Here is a 15,772-nt window from a genome sequence, read left to right as displayed (position 1 = left end):
ACTTTTGTCTCCATGATACCGTAGAAGGCCATTACATTACGTAAGTTAGAAAAGCTTAGATATTTATTTAACATGAAAGAAACAATTCCAAAAACAAAAGCCGGACTGCGTAATATAAAATATGGCTTCCCGTAGCCAATGAAAGGTGCACATTTTGGCCTGTACTTGAGCCAAATCTTAAAGCGTACCCTCTATATACTTGGCACATAACTGTTTAATAGCTAAGTAATTATAAAAAGCAAAGGGTAGAAAGTGGCCATATTGAGTCGTGTGACGTCATTAGTTGGTGTTGACATAGTCCGCCTCCTATGAATGGCTAAGTGGAGTCCTAGATGGGCGTGGTATGCTGGCTATTTACGGTTCCAGGCTGGAAAAATTACATTTAATAGTGTTAAAAATCTATGAATTCTAATCTGGGATACTGAGTGCCCGCTTTATTTATTCATTAGACCTTTTATTGAAATGTCAGTCTTTTTCACGACTGAATTGCCCGTATACCAGCAATTAAATACGCATATCATCAATTAAAATGTTTTAGTAAAGTTAGTCTTCAAAGATCTATTGTTATTTTGCATTGGTTCCAATATCATTTTATAAGTAGGTATGTACTTTTTAACGGAAATAAACTTATCAGACAAATTGAAATTTATCAAGAACTTAAGACAAATTCTATTAAAACCCTGCTTATTAAAGCGCAATACCGAAACGACAGTCTTTGTTCTTGTCCATTTCCGACCTGAGGCCAACTCAAGCACTGAATAAAGTCATCAAAGACGCCGAAACCGCCATTCAAGATGCACAAAAGACAAAACGTAAACAGAACGAAGGACTTCGGAGTCGCATGATGTCTGCAGAATTTTAATTTAGGATAATATAGTTAGGCATAATTAGGTATATGTAGTTGTAGTACAAAATCGAAAAAAATAAAATCAAGAGCATTCGATAAGCCAATTAAAGTAACAAAAAATATTGAATAATTTATCTGATTGAAAAAAAAAATCTTTGCAAAATATTCATGTAAACACATACTCACATATTATAAATGTAAACTATCGTTATCGATAAAAATCAATATAAGTATCAAGACTTATTTCAATTTAATATTTTTTCAGTCCAAAATCCAATTAGTAATAATGACTATTTTCGGAATGAAACTTTCGCTCCAGTTTCAATTGCTGCTCATGCTACATATATAATTATTCCAAATATAACTATTATTACCAAAAATCAACCCACAATCGGAATACAACACAATACACCCCCGCAACATTCGATAGCTATTCTTATTATTTTTATTCGACCTATTGTGGCTCAAGCTCCATGCACAATAGACTATCCCTTGCCAATTAATATTGGACACGGTGGTCACCGAAATGTCAGAGTTGGATGCATTTTTTGTTAGACATATTATGGATAGAACGGCTATCAATCATTTAATATAATAGAAATTATAGATTCCAAAGTTTCATCTATGACGCAAAAGGCAGTCAAAAGATATTCAAAAATAACTGACGAATTTTAAATACATTTTTTAAAACATGCTTACAACACAAATTGTAACACGTACAATTCCGACAAGCAAATTAACACGGGGGTACGAATCGCAGCACGTCGGGACAAAACTTAATTAATTATTAATGCGACGTCTAAGTCGAAAGTTAGTTTTAACACACAAGTTACTCGACGGTGACCTTTTCTGTAGCGAAAAAACAAAACTCAGATAAAACTGGCGTGTTACGCCGTGTGTGGTAACGAGCTAATTTAAACTTTTCGGTCTCCAGCCCTTTTGGAGGGTGGCTCTCCCTACACCGTCACCTGAGGCGTTAGAATATCCTTGCGGCTAGACAGCGCCTTTCAATAAACCAGAGCCACACAATATCCAATACAAACTTACAAGTACCTAAATACATTCAATTACAACTGTAGTCCTTTGTTATAAAATACTAACAAACGGTACGCTAACATAAAGCGAAAAGTTTCCACTTAAATGTATTGTCATAAAAGGTTATATAGACTATTTATTAGGTAAGTACACAAAGTGGTCGTAAAGTAAGTGTAACTATCCGCCCACACAATTAAAGCTTAAAGCATTTAACACCCTTATTTCAATAGTTTCGATAAATCACCGGTCGGAAATGTGGAGTTAGTTCGGGTGTAAAGTTTTGTCCAGGGCGCATGTGTTTGACCACTGTCCAGTCGCGTGCGGTGGGTGTGGCTTGGCTGCCCAGTGGGCATTCGATCACGGATTTACGTGAACGTAAACGGTTTGATAGGTAATCTAATGCCGTAGATGTAGATATTGGGTTCATATTGAGTCGATACTATGTAGGTGTAGGTATGTTATGGGACTTTAGTAGCTTATGATTGGAGTATGTATTAGATTATATTTTAATAGTATTTGAGAACTACAAAATTAACAAAAGTAAAGTAGGTACTTATTTGTATGGTTCTATATGTTCATATCGGTTTAATTAAAATAGTTTTTTGTCTTGAAATGTAGATTTACTTCCTATTCTCAATTAACACTAAATGAAGCGTGCCTACCTATATGTAAATAAATCCAAAAGGTAGATTTAAAAACAAAACCCATTTGCCACGAGCCATACCGTTGAGCAAACGTGAAAAAATCCCATTAATAATGACACATTTACATAATAAACCCCCTGTACAAACCCAGGTACAACGGTAAACAAAACAGTCGAATCACGTTTTTTCCCTATATTAATTTAGTACTCAGGTTACACCCCTGTACATTAAGGAACTGCCTACATTTCTTTTATGGCGAAGGAAATAATAATAAGGGAATTTTATAGACGGTACTTGTGTGAAATTAGCCAAAGAGTGCCTTTGATCCGAACAACACGGACCAATCGTGTGCACCTTTGTACCTAATTGTCAAACTACAGTGCAATAAAATCAGACACATATGTATATATTTTTGCGGTATTGTTTGACTATTTTGTGGGTATGGTAAGAAGATATTAATAACTTTTTATGTACTTCATAGTCAATTACGATCGTAATCGTATGACGCATAATTAGGTACCTATTTCATTTTAAATGCATAGGACTTTTAAATGTAGATAACTAAATTTGACAGTTAACATTTTGTCGTCTTTCCTTTCGTGATTAGTTACCAACATAACTCTTTTTTAATATACATCCCCCTAATTAGGTACCCCATTTATTAACATAAAAGACATCAAGTTGACCCCGTTGAGCAATATCTTATTAAACATTCAAAAGACGTGAAAGCGATTGATACAAAAGAGTCAAAAGACCCTTCCATGACCGCAAGCCGCTGTCATTATCCTTTGCTCAGAGATAAGTGGTCAAACCACCTGACACCTTAAAGAAACACCGTGACTTACAACTCATAATTAAATGTAATTTCACACTCAAAGGGATGAAAGTTTCATTGTCCATATGTCGCGGACCACTTTTTTGTGTTCTGACTACATGTTCTTGGGACCGCAATGTGTAAACAATACTGGCAATTACGCAATTGACGCTTTGTGCGTACATATATTCAGGTTATATTTCGACATTTTTGACCAAACAAATAGCATCTTTAAAAATATGACCAAACTGTATTAATAAGCCTGACCTTAATAGGGATCTATCGCAAGTAAATACTAATCTCACAATCCTGTTTAATCTCATTTATCGTCTCATCAATCTCATCATTGACATTTCAGTATTTGCTAAATCTAAATCTTTGATTGGCATTTCGTATTTTTTAAATACTACGATTTAGTCTTAAGCCTGTAATTAGTTAATACCTGCAATTTTACAAGGGTAGATGATGTTACGGTGTACACCAAGCAACTGTTTAAATATTGGACCAGTGAGTAATGATCGGACCACATGATACATATCAATACACAGTGACACGATGGCATTGGCCAATTCAGAATAATTTAAAATATTTTACCTACATATGAAAACACCGCTTTATCTTTGGAAAAATTAGTAAGAATTCGTTCAAGCGCAAGCCAAAATAAATTTCAAGAATCTCATGTGCAAAAATTTCTTAGACTGTGAAATATTGTGAAATGTACTCCTAAGGTTTTTAAATATTTTCTTCGTTGCTGGTAGATATAGCCGAGAGGTGGGATTGTCCGTTTTTTAGCCACTGGGCGTCGGCTCATCGTCCTGTTTACCGGGACCCCAAATAAGTAAAAAGATTCAAAGATTCAAAGATTTTATTTATTTGTTCAACATAGGTAAGTTACAAGATGTTAAATACATATTTCAGTATCACTATGTAAAAAAATAAAACTGTAATACCTAGGTTAAGATGTACTAACTCTAATATTATAAGTCTGTATATAACTAACAATCTATGGGCAATCTGGCCTGAAATAAAGAATTTTATTTATTTTTATTTTATAATGCTAATACATTTTGCACGTTTTCAATCAATAGACTCCTTCAAGCTGTATCCACATAGTTACTCCTAATTACGCCTGTCAGCTTTGTATGCCGTTAGTAGGTTTATTGGTAGGTTAGGTTAGGTTAACGACTGTTTGTAACAATGATAAAGATTTCCTTTTCTTTCAGCGGATGCGGACAGCGCGGCCGAAGGCGGCGGCTCGCCGACGCCGGGCATGTCCGACACGCTGACCTGCGGCGCGTGTCGGCGCGCCTTCGCGCTCGCCGACATCGTGCGGTTCATCCAGCACAAGATCTCGTCGTGCGACAAGGATCTCACGTCCTACCACTGTTACAGTACAGGTAAGTTCACACTGTGGTTGCAGTGATATTGACGTCGTCGCATTTAACCTTTCGTATTTTGTAACTAATCATTTTGAAAGCAGTTTAAATTTACAGCTGGTAACATCAGCGAGATTAATTAAATATCTCTAAGAATTTGATAATATTATCTGATGACTGGTGATGTATCTTTTTACACTTAGATTGTGAGGTTTGTATATTATTTGCAACCAAACTAAATTTATCTTAATAGTGATCTCTTCAATTTATTTTTCATATATCTGTCTTCATCGTAGGTCCTAACTCTGACCCAGAAGACGGGTCCCGACCCGGCCAGGTGTCAAGTGCGAACGCGAGCGGACGGCGGCCATCGTTGCTAACAGCCAGAAGACCGCCTAGCAGCAGAGTCCATACACCGCCGCTAGCTAGCCCTTCCATCGCCCCACCTGATCTCATTGAAGATGGGGGTGCTTCTAGCACGCCAAAGCGATTATTAGACGGTAAGTCGTCTCCTAATCTTTGGGGTTTACGGAAGCCTCTTACTAGGTCTCACATAAATCAATATCCTTGATTCCAAATTCTATTGGCAAATCTCAATCACTATTCCATCTTGATTTGTTTTTGACCATGTACGAGTATCTTCTGGATTGTCTTTGGCTGGCGGACACCTAAGCCTTTTTGAAGAAAAAAAAGTACCTGTTTGATAAAATATTTCTTTATTTATAAATTTTACTTTAGTAAACAAACTTTATCAAAATAAAATAACACAAATGCAACTTCTACATAAACTATAAAAACGAAAAGTAAACTTTAGTGAATAAAACTCATTATTTGCAAGAGGCACCTAGTACCAGACGGACTACATTTCGAACCCCTAGCACCGGACGGACGCCTACCTATGGCAACTGGAGAGCTGTATCCTGTCTTCGTCATGGTCTATAAACATACTACGGGTTGCATCAACCAATGCCTGCCGTTTTCCTCCTTTTTAGGGTTCCGTACTCAAAGGGTAAAAACGGGATCCTATTCCTATTACTAAGACTCCGCTGTCAGTCTGTCCGTCTATCTTTCCGTCTGTCTGTCACGAGGCTGTATCTCATGAACCGTGATAGCTAGACAGTTGAAATTTTCACATATGATGTATTTCTGTTGCCGCTATAACAACAAATACTAAAAAGTACGGAACCCTCGGTGGGCGAGTCCGACTCGCACTTGGCCGGTTTTTTAACTTCGCTCTTCACACGTTTATTCAGTTTCCCCTCATCTTTACTTTTTTCTTTAATTTTTAAATTGTTAGCTTGCTTTCCTTTATACGGGTTGTTTCTGACCATAGGGCTTTTTTTGTTCTGGTTTGAACTGCCATCAGGCGGTAACGACTATAATCAGTTTTGCTGTATTAAATATATTTTTTGGGTTTTGGAGACCATCGTCCTACTTAACCACTGCTTTAATTTTGCACGATGTGCTTCCTTTTGAGTCTTTGTACTGTTTCAGTCTTGTCCAGTAATTTTGAAGCCAGTGGATTTGGATGCCTTGCCAGGCGCTCAATATAATTCTTAGTGAATTTTTTGATCTCTTCCTTTACGGTGGTCATGTTCAGATAGTCGTGCACTTCATCGTTTCGAGTGAACAATGAGTGAGTTGGCAATCACACGAAAGATGGCGTTCTGAGCTCAATTTCAATAATGTAAAAAATCTTTTTTATACTTATGAAATTTAAGTGATTAATGAATTTATTACAAATAAACACATCCAGCTGAACACAAAAAATAGACCGAACCGCTCACCCGAAACTTATACGACGCAGCGTCTTCCTACTGTAGCTGCGCGCGTCACAAGCAATGCGCGTCCCGTGCACGTCCATGGTAGTACAATCGGGGACATTCCCGGTGAACCACATCAGAATTTTTCGATCCTTACGAGCGAGCTAAACTCCGCCTCCCATAGAGATAACCAATTACGATGCATTTAGGATTCTTTATGTTAATAATGAAAAGGGTAAAAACAGGTAATGAGACAAACAATAGGTAGTAAGGACAGTATATTAGTTGTTTTTGTTTGGGCTAAGCTTCTCCTCCCCATAAAGATAACCAATTAGGATGCATTTTGGGTTCCTTATCTTAGTTTGGAAATGCCGACCGTCACAAAGACAATGGACGGCAATAAACTTTACCTGTGCTAACCTTTTTTTCTCAACACCCACATTTTTAAGTGCCGTGCTATTGGTCATCACTTTTATGATATCGCCTGACCGTGCAAGATGTGTAGTGTAAACGATTTTTGCCTTTAAGGTGGTTCACCGGGAATGTCCCCGATTGTAAGTACTTCCCCGCGTGCCACTTTTACTTATCCTTGAATTGCTCGCATTGTTAGTTGCCGGGATAGTACGTGTGTCCGGTACTACGAGTATATGCCGTCCGTGGTTACGAAACTTCCCCCTAATCAATATTGTTATCAACAGAAGCTGACGCTGGTGTATCAACACCAAAGCGGAGGGCATCAACATCACCAATGCCATCAAGTTCCCCCGATGAAGACATCAAACCCAAGATCAAACAAGAGCACATGGATACTTCAGCCTCGCCAGATGATCAAAAGAAATCTAGAACTGAAGTAGCTGACGCTGAATCTAATACCATGCACAGTGGTAAGTACGAATAATTGTCTTTCAACTAGCGTCAAAAATCAAGGATACCTGCATAACAAAATTACTGTGTCATCTAGGAAATAATTGTTCTTTCTTTTAAAAGGTAGGTATTACGATTTCTTTGTTCCCAATCTTTTCTCCAGATTCTTTCATATGAAATAATACCCTATACGGAGATGACGCATATCTTCTAGCCAAATATATCTCCAAATAGACACGTGCGACTGACAAATTCCCTATTATTTAGAAGCTTCACGTCATCGCCGTTTGGTCATGTTTAGTTTATAAATGATTCTTAGGTAATCGCTTTGTGTCAAAGGATTCGGCCGATGAAGACAATTTTATCGTATCCTTTGTCGTCTGCTAGATGTTGCACAATAACAATGTTGGTCGGTGGAATGCTTATGTCATCGTCTGTCCATATATTTCTTTTCGTAACATATCTCGCCACTGTAGCTACTCATTGATGCAAGGGGTGCTTTCATTTTGACCGAACGTGTACCTGAATTTATTTTTTCATAGTTACTAATACGGCATGACAAAGATTTATAAAAAAAAAACTTCTTTTAGATATAATTTTGTCCAATAGTTACGTCGAAAGTAAACATATATTCATTAAATAAAAACAACATACGTCCAATCATTTTATATAGCTCTGCCAAACCTTCTTCTAGAATGAAATTGCACTTCACTTTTTAGTCGATGAAATGAAACTGGTTTAAAAGTTTCCTACCTATTAACTTCAAAATTTGTCTAAACAATCAACGATCCTTTAAGCCATAGTTAATAGAAATAAACGTCTAAAATCACGAACATCTGTATAAGCGAGCAATCTTGCGGGGGTGGTTCGGAAAATAATCTAAAAGCCGAGCATAACCCTTTGTGGGAGCAGATGTGCCGTCATTTGACACTTTTGTATTAAACCGTTGCACAACAAAAGCTTTCTTAAACCCGAATTTGTGCAACGTAGTACAATATTCTCTACCCGCATTACCTCGCTTTGTAGATTTAGAAGTTTAACCCTAACTAAAACCAGACAATTCACATTTTGAGACAAGCAAACGTTATGAAAGAGTTATTAAAATTCCGTTATAAAAACGGGAAAAATAGTGCTGCAACGTAATACGATTGCGCTATCATCGAAATGTCAATTGCAGGTTTGACTCGACACCAGTTGTTTCGGCTTATTGCGTTTATCCTAAACCTTAATATAACCCCTTCGAGTGAGCTGTCACACCAGCCGTGCTCAATAAAGCATGAGGGCTCCGTTATAATAAAATATCGCATTAAATTGATAACCAGAAACAAAAGACTTCAATCCATAAATCTACAGAACATTAAAACCGCATTCAAATGGAATCGTATTGTCAAAACAAGGACATAATTCTAATGGTGACAGTAAGTCGTGACCTCGCGCCAACTTAAAAAAGTGAATATAAATTTAATTGTATTATATTGTACATATTAATTAACCCCATCGCTGTATGAACAGATAAGGGGAAGGTTTCAGAAGAAAAAAATATTTGCATGAGCACACGATTGACGTGCGTTCATTGTTATCTTGTGCCTTTTGTGATGACCCTTATGTTAACCATGACGACGAGCTGAATACTCAAAACCAGTTCTGGCATTTTAAACTCCTGTTGTCATTAGTATAGAGTTTAATATCGATTGACAACAAGACGGTCTTAATGATATTTCATAAACGGCCGACTGATATTATAATTGTCAAAGATGCTACTGAGGTCTATTGTTAGGCGGCCTTTCATAATTTTTTCAAAGATAAAAAATGTTTGGCGTGTTCCTGACACGCGGTACATGCTCATGCGCTGCCGTGACCTATGGAACTTCTTTGAGCGTGACACAATGGTCGGGGATATTTTTAGTTTTTGTACAGACGGGAAGGTGGCTAAGTGGCGGGTTTAAAATAAGTGGGTTTTAATTTTAGAAGTGACGTCGCCACGTAAAGGTGAGGGGAAGATTGTCTCGTGCCTATCGCGTGTCCTTTGAATAAGCTCCTAGTTAAATTTAGAACAAACCGATATTCGATTTCGTGTCAATAACTATTTCTTTAAGAATTTAATGTTAAAAGATTTCCATATTTATATATCATTTGAATTTTTAACAAAGAAAACGACATATGGATACTGTGTCCACAAGGTTCTGCCACAGTCATTACCATCACAAAACCGACAACCGATGGCCGTCACTTATTTGTATCAAAACAAATATTGGCTCAAGTGTACGGCGGGTCCAGTATTTGGTATCCTTTGTTTGGCTTACAAATTAATGAAGGATTGTCGAGCTATATAGGTGTTTCGTATTCAAATTACTTGTTTCGTCGTTTCAATTTGATGCAGGGTTAAAATTGTTAGTTCGGATGTCATGTTTTTACGCATTGGTGTTGTTTTTTCCAACTGGTTGCATGTCGAGTCCATCGCCTGCGGGGTCATTCTTATTGCAGTGCAATGACAATTATGCGGTCGGACAGTTGTAGCCGCGTCGGTTCCGCGGCGCCCCTGCCGCAGATGAAATTATCCTTTTAAACGTGAGCGTGCACGCTCTACCGCATCGCAATGCTCGGTCCGATATGACTTAACAATGATACGCTTTTTACTTCTCCACTCATGCAAAATAAACGTCGTCATCCCAAACCCGGGGGTTAAAAGTTTGACCAATTATCTACGCATTCATAGATTCTGATAATTTCTTCCGACAAGCGATCGCCCCCGTAAATGATTCCTCGATTACGTCCCGTTCAAGATATTTCCATATCAAGACATGTTTTCTTAAGGGTCGGCCACAAAAGGGCCATCTTTGCGCCCAATCTTTAATCCTATCTTGGGACTCGGGACCTTTGCGGGTGAATTTAAATTTCTTTAGAAATATCGTCCTTATTATGTACGTGCGGGCTTCATTCCTCGTGGCGTTCGTGGGCGAGATAACGTAAGTTAAGTCCGAGAGGAGATTGTTGTGAAAAAACTACCGCTAACTTTGGCGAGATCCGATCTACGGACCTGAGTACATTGAAATTTGATCTTTAAGATCTGCTTCTCTAAACGTCATTTGGCTTGAGATGGTTCGGATTAGTATAGCCTTATTATAGTATATGAGGTTATAAGTCTTTATGAGGGGTCAACCTTTTCTATAGTTGAGCTCACCCTTTTAGTGAAAAGAGTCGGTTGATAGCTGATTTAGGAATGGCGATAATGCATTCAGTGTGTGTAAATATATCATAGATTTTCTGTGATAGATTGCCCCGGGTACGCAACGGGTAGAGATGGGCTATCTATATTTTCTGACAGGCTTTTTATAGAATAGTATGGCTTAATTTATCTGCGGTCCCCTAGGTCAGGAATCTAAAGGATTGTTGTGTCGGTTGCATTGGACGGGTCGCGGCAAATAGCTCCCATGGTTGCTTTGTGTACTGCAGAGTGACCGGTGGGGAATTTGTTAATTAAAAGCGAATTTGATTGGCAAAGCGATTGATGTTTTTTTAACTTATAGGTATGATCTGTTGTAAAATTTATGTTTCATGGCTTGGTTTAGATGGAAAACATGTCGGTACGTAGCTGTTATATTATCGAATCGTAGGATTCAACTACATATTACCTACCTATAGTAAGTAAGTAGTCACAGTTATTATGTAAATGGCGGTTCCACTGCAAATTGAAGATTAAGTCTTACTACATAAGTACTGATTTCAAATCTTCTCGACGTCCTCTTTTCTTCTTAAAATCAATTTTACAACGTCCACTTATCCCCCGATTTTATTGTTTCCCTCGCATTTTTTGTAATATGTGGTAATGGGTGTGTCACACGTGTGGCGTTATTACGAGTTTAAAATAGCCGCCACATGTGTTATGTTAGGGCCAATTTTGGGCGATAACATTTTATACTGTGATGTCTACAGGATCAATAAGGTTTCTAAGTTCATAGTTAAGTTTCTAAGTTAGTTCACAAATTTGGGACAAAAACAGCTAATTTGACTCAACAAACATTAATTTCATGTTCTAGAAATTCGTTTGTTTAAGGTTTTAATGTAATATTTACCTCCAGTTTAAAAGTACTTATACGGTTTTACGTTTATCTAACGTAAGTACCTACAGCAGAATATAAAAACATACAAGGTTGTTACCGACACATGATCGAGTCGCTTAACTTCAAACTCGGGTAAATCCAACTGTCAGATTTTGCGATTTTGGTATTAAGAAAAGGTAATAGGGTAGATATTTTCTAAGAGGGTCGAATGGATTTACCCGAGTTTCAAGTTAAACGACACACATCTAACCACACTTACATTACACCACCAATGACTTTTTTATATTGCCGTCTAGACTTCTGTTTGACAACTGGCACCTGACATATTGTTTTCAAATCTTACGTTTTCTAATGAACAAAGTTACATTAGCTATCATTGCCTTACATAGGCAGTTATTTGATTGTCTTAAACGCAGGAAAATAAATTATTAAACAAGATGCCGCCGCCCGCTTCGCCCATTTTGCCTTGATTTCTGTAAACTATCATATTTCACAAATTGTACGCACCCTCCACGATTGGTTACGCCTGTGTGCAGAGTCGTGATATTGGTGTCAGTTTTATTAATTTTCCCCAACATTTTGTCTTGGTTTAAATAGTTTAAATTATAATGGTTGCAAAGGAAGGCTACAAGGGCTACTCGTATAATATACTCGTACCTACATGCATTCTTTGGGTTTTTATCAACGATAAGTAGAGTAAATTTTATAAGTAAGTCCCTCACATATTTAATCCTAAGAACGATTTCTACGATTTCAACAGTATGTTTGTGCATCTTTATTTTACGGCATGCCAGCATCAACGATGTCATCCGAAGGGCCCTTGTTAGTGCCAAGGTGCCGGCAGTCCTCGAGCCCAATGGTCTGACCAGGGACGACGGCAAGAGGCCCGACGGAATGACTTTGGTGCCTTGGAGTATGGGTCGGCCCCTTGTCTGGGATGCTACTTGTGTAGACACCCTGGCGCCGTCCCACATTCCGGGCACCAAAGTTGATGCTGGTGCGGCTGCATCTTCAGCCGAAAACCTCAAACGTCGCAAGTATGCTGCCCTTGGCAGTAGCTACTTGTTTGCGGCGTTTGGGGTTGAAACCCTGGGGCCGTGGGGGCCAAGTGCGCGCCGACTCCACAAGGAGATATCGGCGCGTCTTATTGAGGCTTCCGGTGACCAGAGGGCTGGTCACTATTTCGCGCAGCGCATCAGCATAGCTATACAGCGCGGAAATGCTGCCAGCCTTTTGGGCACCCTACCACACGACCGAGACCTAGGTCAGATTTTTTATTTGTAAGTTTTTTAGTTTAGGTCATTATGTTTTTAGCTCACTTTATTGTTTTAATAGAAAATAAATCTCTCTTTATTTTCGAAATTCCACGAGTTTATATGATAGTGTTGTATGTATTAAAATAATAAAATTATATGAATGTTAGGTAGGTATTGAAACGAACATGTAGATAATCATTTTGACCCTTGTTTCTTTACCAACACTTTTTATACACTTAAAACAACGAACTGTGTTCAAAGTGTTCGGGTCACTTGTTCTATCCACATTGCAAAACACTTGTACTGATAATACCTACTGGCGACGGTCAAATCGGTCATTCCTCGTAAATTCAATTACAGTTGCGTACTTACAACCCAGACGCTTGTTAAATATTGGCGAGTTTTATGAGTCAGTAAAATAATATTTCAGGTATCCTATAAATTTTACGAAATGCATTTTTTGGGATAATTTGTGTGAATGTTTGTTTTTATACTATGGAAAAAGAAAATTAAAGTTGGCGAACATAATCTGATATGTGATCAAAGAAAAATTTGGTGAAATAATGCTCACTTAATTCCGGTAATCATTAGATTGAGAATGAGTTAAACATTAGTAATAGGTACCTACTAACAGAGAGTATCAGACAGTTACAATACGAGCGTAGAAGTACTGATGTGCCAACGAACATTTTTTACTTACTCTTACAAAATAGCTATAGAATTCTTACATCTATTATTTTAGGTTCCCTATTGTGTTGCAGAAAGTTTTTTGACATATTTTTGTATTGCATAATGTTACTTGGCAGAAATGTCGTTTGGCAGAATTACCTTTGCCATACTGCTTTCTGCATAATATTACTTTGCAGATTTTTTTTGCTATTATTTGGCAGAAAACCCTAACCTAACCCACTTAGAAAATTCTGCCAAATGAATATTATGGCAAGTATATATTTATGCAAAAGTATCATTCGACTAAAAGTTTTCTGCAATACATGTTATGCGAACGGGTAACCCATTATTTTAGAATTGAAAAAAAAAACCTTATTTTCAAAATAATTGGTTAACCTTTCCAATATTTTGTAGTTTCCACATTTCTATAGTCGGTATCTTTAGGTAGTTAAATAAATGTAAACAATGTGTTTTTAAATTTTAGGGTAATTGAAACATTTATCAGTTAACCAATCAAGTAGAAAACTGCCTGGATCTGTTATTCATCGTTCTGGCTTTAACCTATTTCATTTAATCGCGTAATGTTTTCATCTACCCTCAAATGACTATAGATTCGATCCCGTTTTAGGTTCTTTACTAGGGCGAAGAAATAGAAAAAAATAGAAACTAAATTACTATTAATTAATCAAATCATTCCGATATATTCCTATTAACAAAGTAGCACAATAATAGCAGCTTAGTTTACGTTCAGTAAATAAATAAATCGTAGTAAAACTTCTGGAAGTTTTGACACATCGAGTTAAATTAATTGACTTGAAGAATTTTCTTGTCCAATAAAATAACTAATTGTGGTTTGTTTACATTCTTATAAATATCTAAAGATACAGACTCTACGTAAAAGTCACACGGACGAAGTCGCGTGAGGAATACTGTTCAAATAATTGTAAATTTCTGGCAATTGTCCTCTAACATCAGATATATAACAGATCACTAACTAAACAAAGAATCGCTTAGTCAGTCACAGTTATATAAATTTGTCTTTATAAACACTCACTGACAATCTGTATTACGTGTACATCATACAAACGTATATTTTTTGGCTACTGAATATGACTTGTGATTATAGGTATTGCCGCGCATTTATTTCTATGCCTTTGAAACATACATACATTAGGGTGGTTCAAAAAACCTTTTTTTTATTTTCTGACGAGGCACCCCATAATGTTGTTACAAAATGCGCTTAACCACAGAATTTTTTTATGTTGTATGAAATCAAAAAAAAAATAGTATTTATTTTTTAGACTTATTTATGTTTATGTATGTATTTTCAGACTATCTGAACATGTAATTTATAAGTTTTGAAGTAGAAAAACATTTTGATTTAATTTTTTTAGTTTTTCAAAAGTTGGATTTTTAAATTTCAACCAAAAATGTAATAACTTTTGAATAACAACTTCAAATAATGTGAAACAGATACTTAAATAATTTTTTTTGGGTTTCATGCAACGTTGAAAAATGTCAGTGGTTTAACACCCCCTTGTAGTTGAGACAAGGTTACATAACTTGGCGTATTTTATCAACATAATAAGTGTAATAAAATAAGGGTGTGCTGCTTCTTCTAGCTAAAGTTTGAATTTTTCCCATACAAACGTGATCCATCCTACATAACTGTGTAGTAGTACCGAAGTAAGTCATATTGCTTGCTGCTGTGTTGCTTGAATTTTGGGAACATTTCTCAATATTGATAAAAGGGCTAGCAAGAGCTATTTGCAACCATTTTTCATAAATGAACAAGTTTTTATTTACAAAAGTACCGTAGATAAGTACGCCCTATTGGATACATACAAAACTAAAACAAAAATTAAGCACAAGCTTCGATTTCAAAAGGCAATCGCTGATTACAGCATTGTAAGGCTGAAGGCAGTGGGGGTGAAATTTTTAAACACCACCCGTCTAGACCCCCTGCCCCCTAGGGGGGGTCCACCGTATCCTCTATTTGCTCCGTGGACAGTAGGTTTTATAGACGCGGTCTAGGTAGAGTATAGATTCGGCTGTATAACTTGAGAGACGCTTAGTTGCGAAGTACGCTTGCGAGTGATAATCACAGCACTGTGGTGCATGTTCTTAGTGAATTATTTTATAAAATAAACTATTTTCGGTCTCAAATATGTTGCGGACCGAGATTGCTAATTGATTTAAATCGATTTTTAGTGCGTGCAAAAAAAAAAGGTGTAACATATAATTTTAACTGTTGTAGTTCGAAATTAATTTTGTTTGTATAGATTGTGAAAATTTTTTATCATTACTTAGTTGATTCCGTAGCGCTGTTCCGTAAAAGTTTTGTAAATTTTAACTAGTTAAAAATAAATGGCGGACTTAATTAGTTACCGCATTCTCTACCAGCATCATTCTCTACCATGGAATTGAAAATACATTCATAGGG

At 36.9% G+C, this 15,772-nt stretch overlaps 1 protein-coding gene across 1 annotated transcript in view; it reads left to right on the top strand.

Moving 5' to 3' along the window:
- LOC134748023 (B-cell lymphoma/leukemia 11A) overlaps positions 1 to 15,772 on the top strand; it is a 50,185-nt gene that overhangs the window by 21,696 nt on the left and 12,717 nt on the right. The window contains exons 2-4 of the mRNA XM_063682733.1: positions 4,564 to 4,737; positions 5,013 to 5,216; positions 7,178 to 7,363. Of these exons, the coding sequence (XP_063538803.1) occupies positions 4,564 to 4,737; positions 5,013 to 5,216; positions 7,178 to 7,363 (564 nt within the window). The remainder of the gene's footprint in view (positions 1 to 4,563; positions 4,738 to 5,012; positions 5,217 to 7,177; positions 7,364 to 15,772) is intronic.

The sequence above is a fragment of the Cydia strobilella genome, chromosome 15 (genome assembly GCF_947568885.1).
Source record: "Cydia strobilella chromosome 15, ilCydStro3.1, whole genome shotgun sequence".
NCBI classification, from domain to species: Eukaryota; Metazoa; Arthropoda; class Insecta; order Lepidoptera; family Tortricidae; genus Cydia; species Cydia strobilella.
The sequence above is the reverse complement of the archived record's forward strand: the minus strand, read 5'-3'. Positions and strand labels throughout refer to the sequence as shown.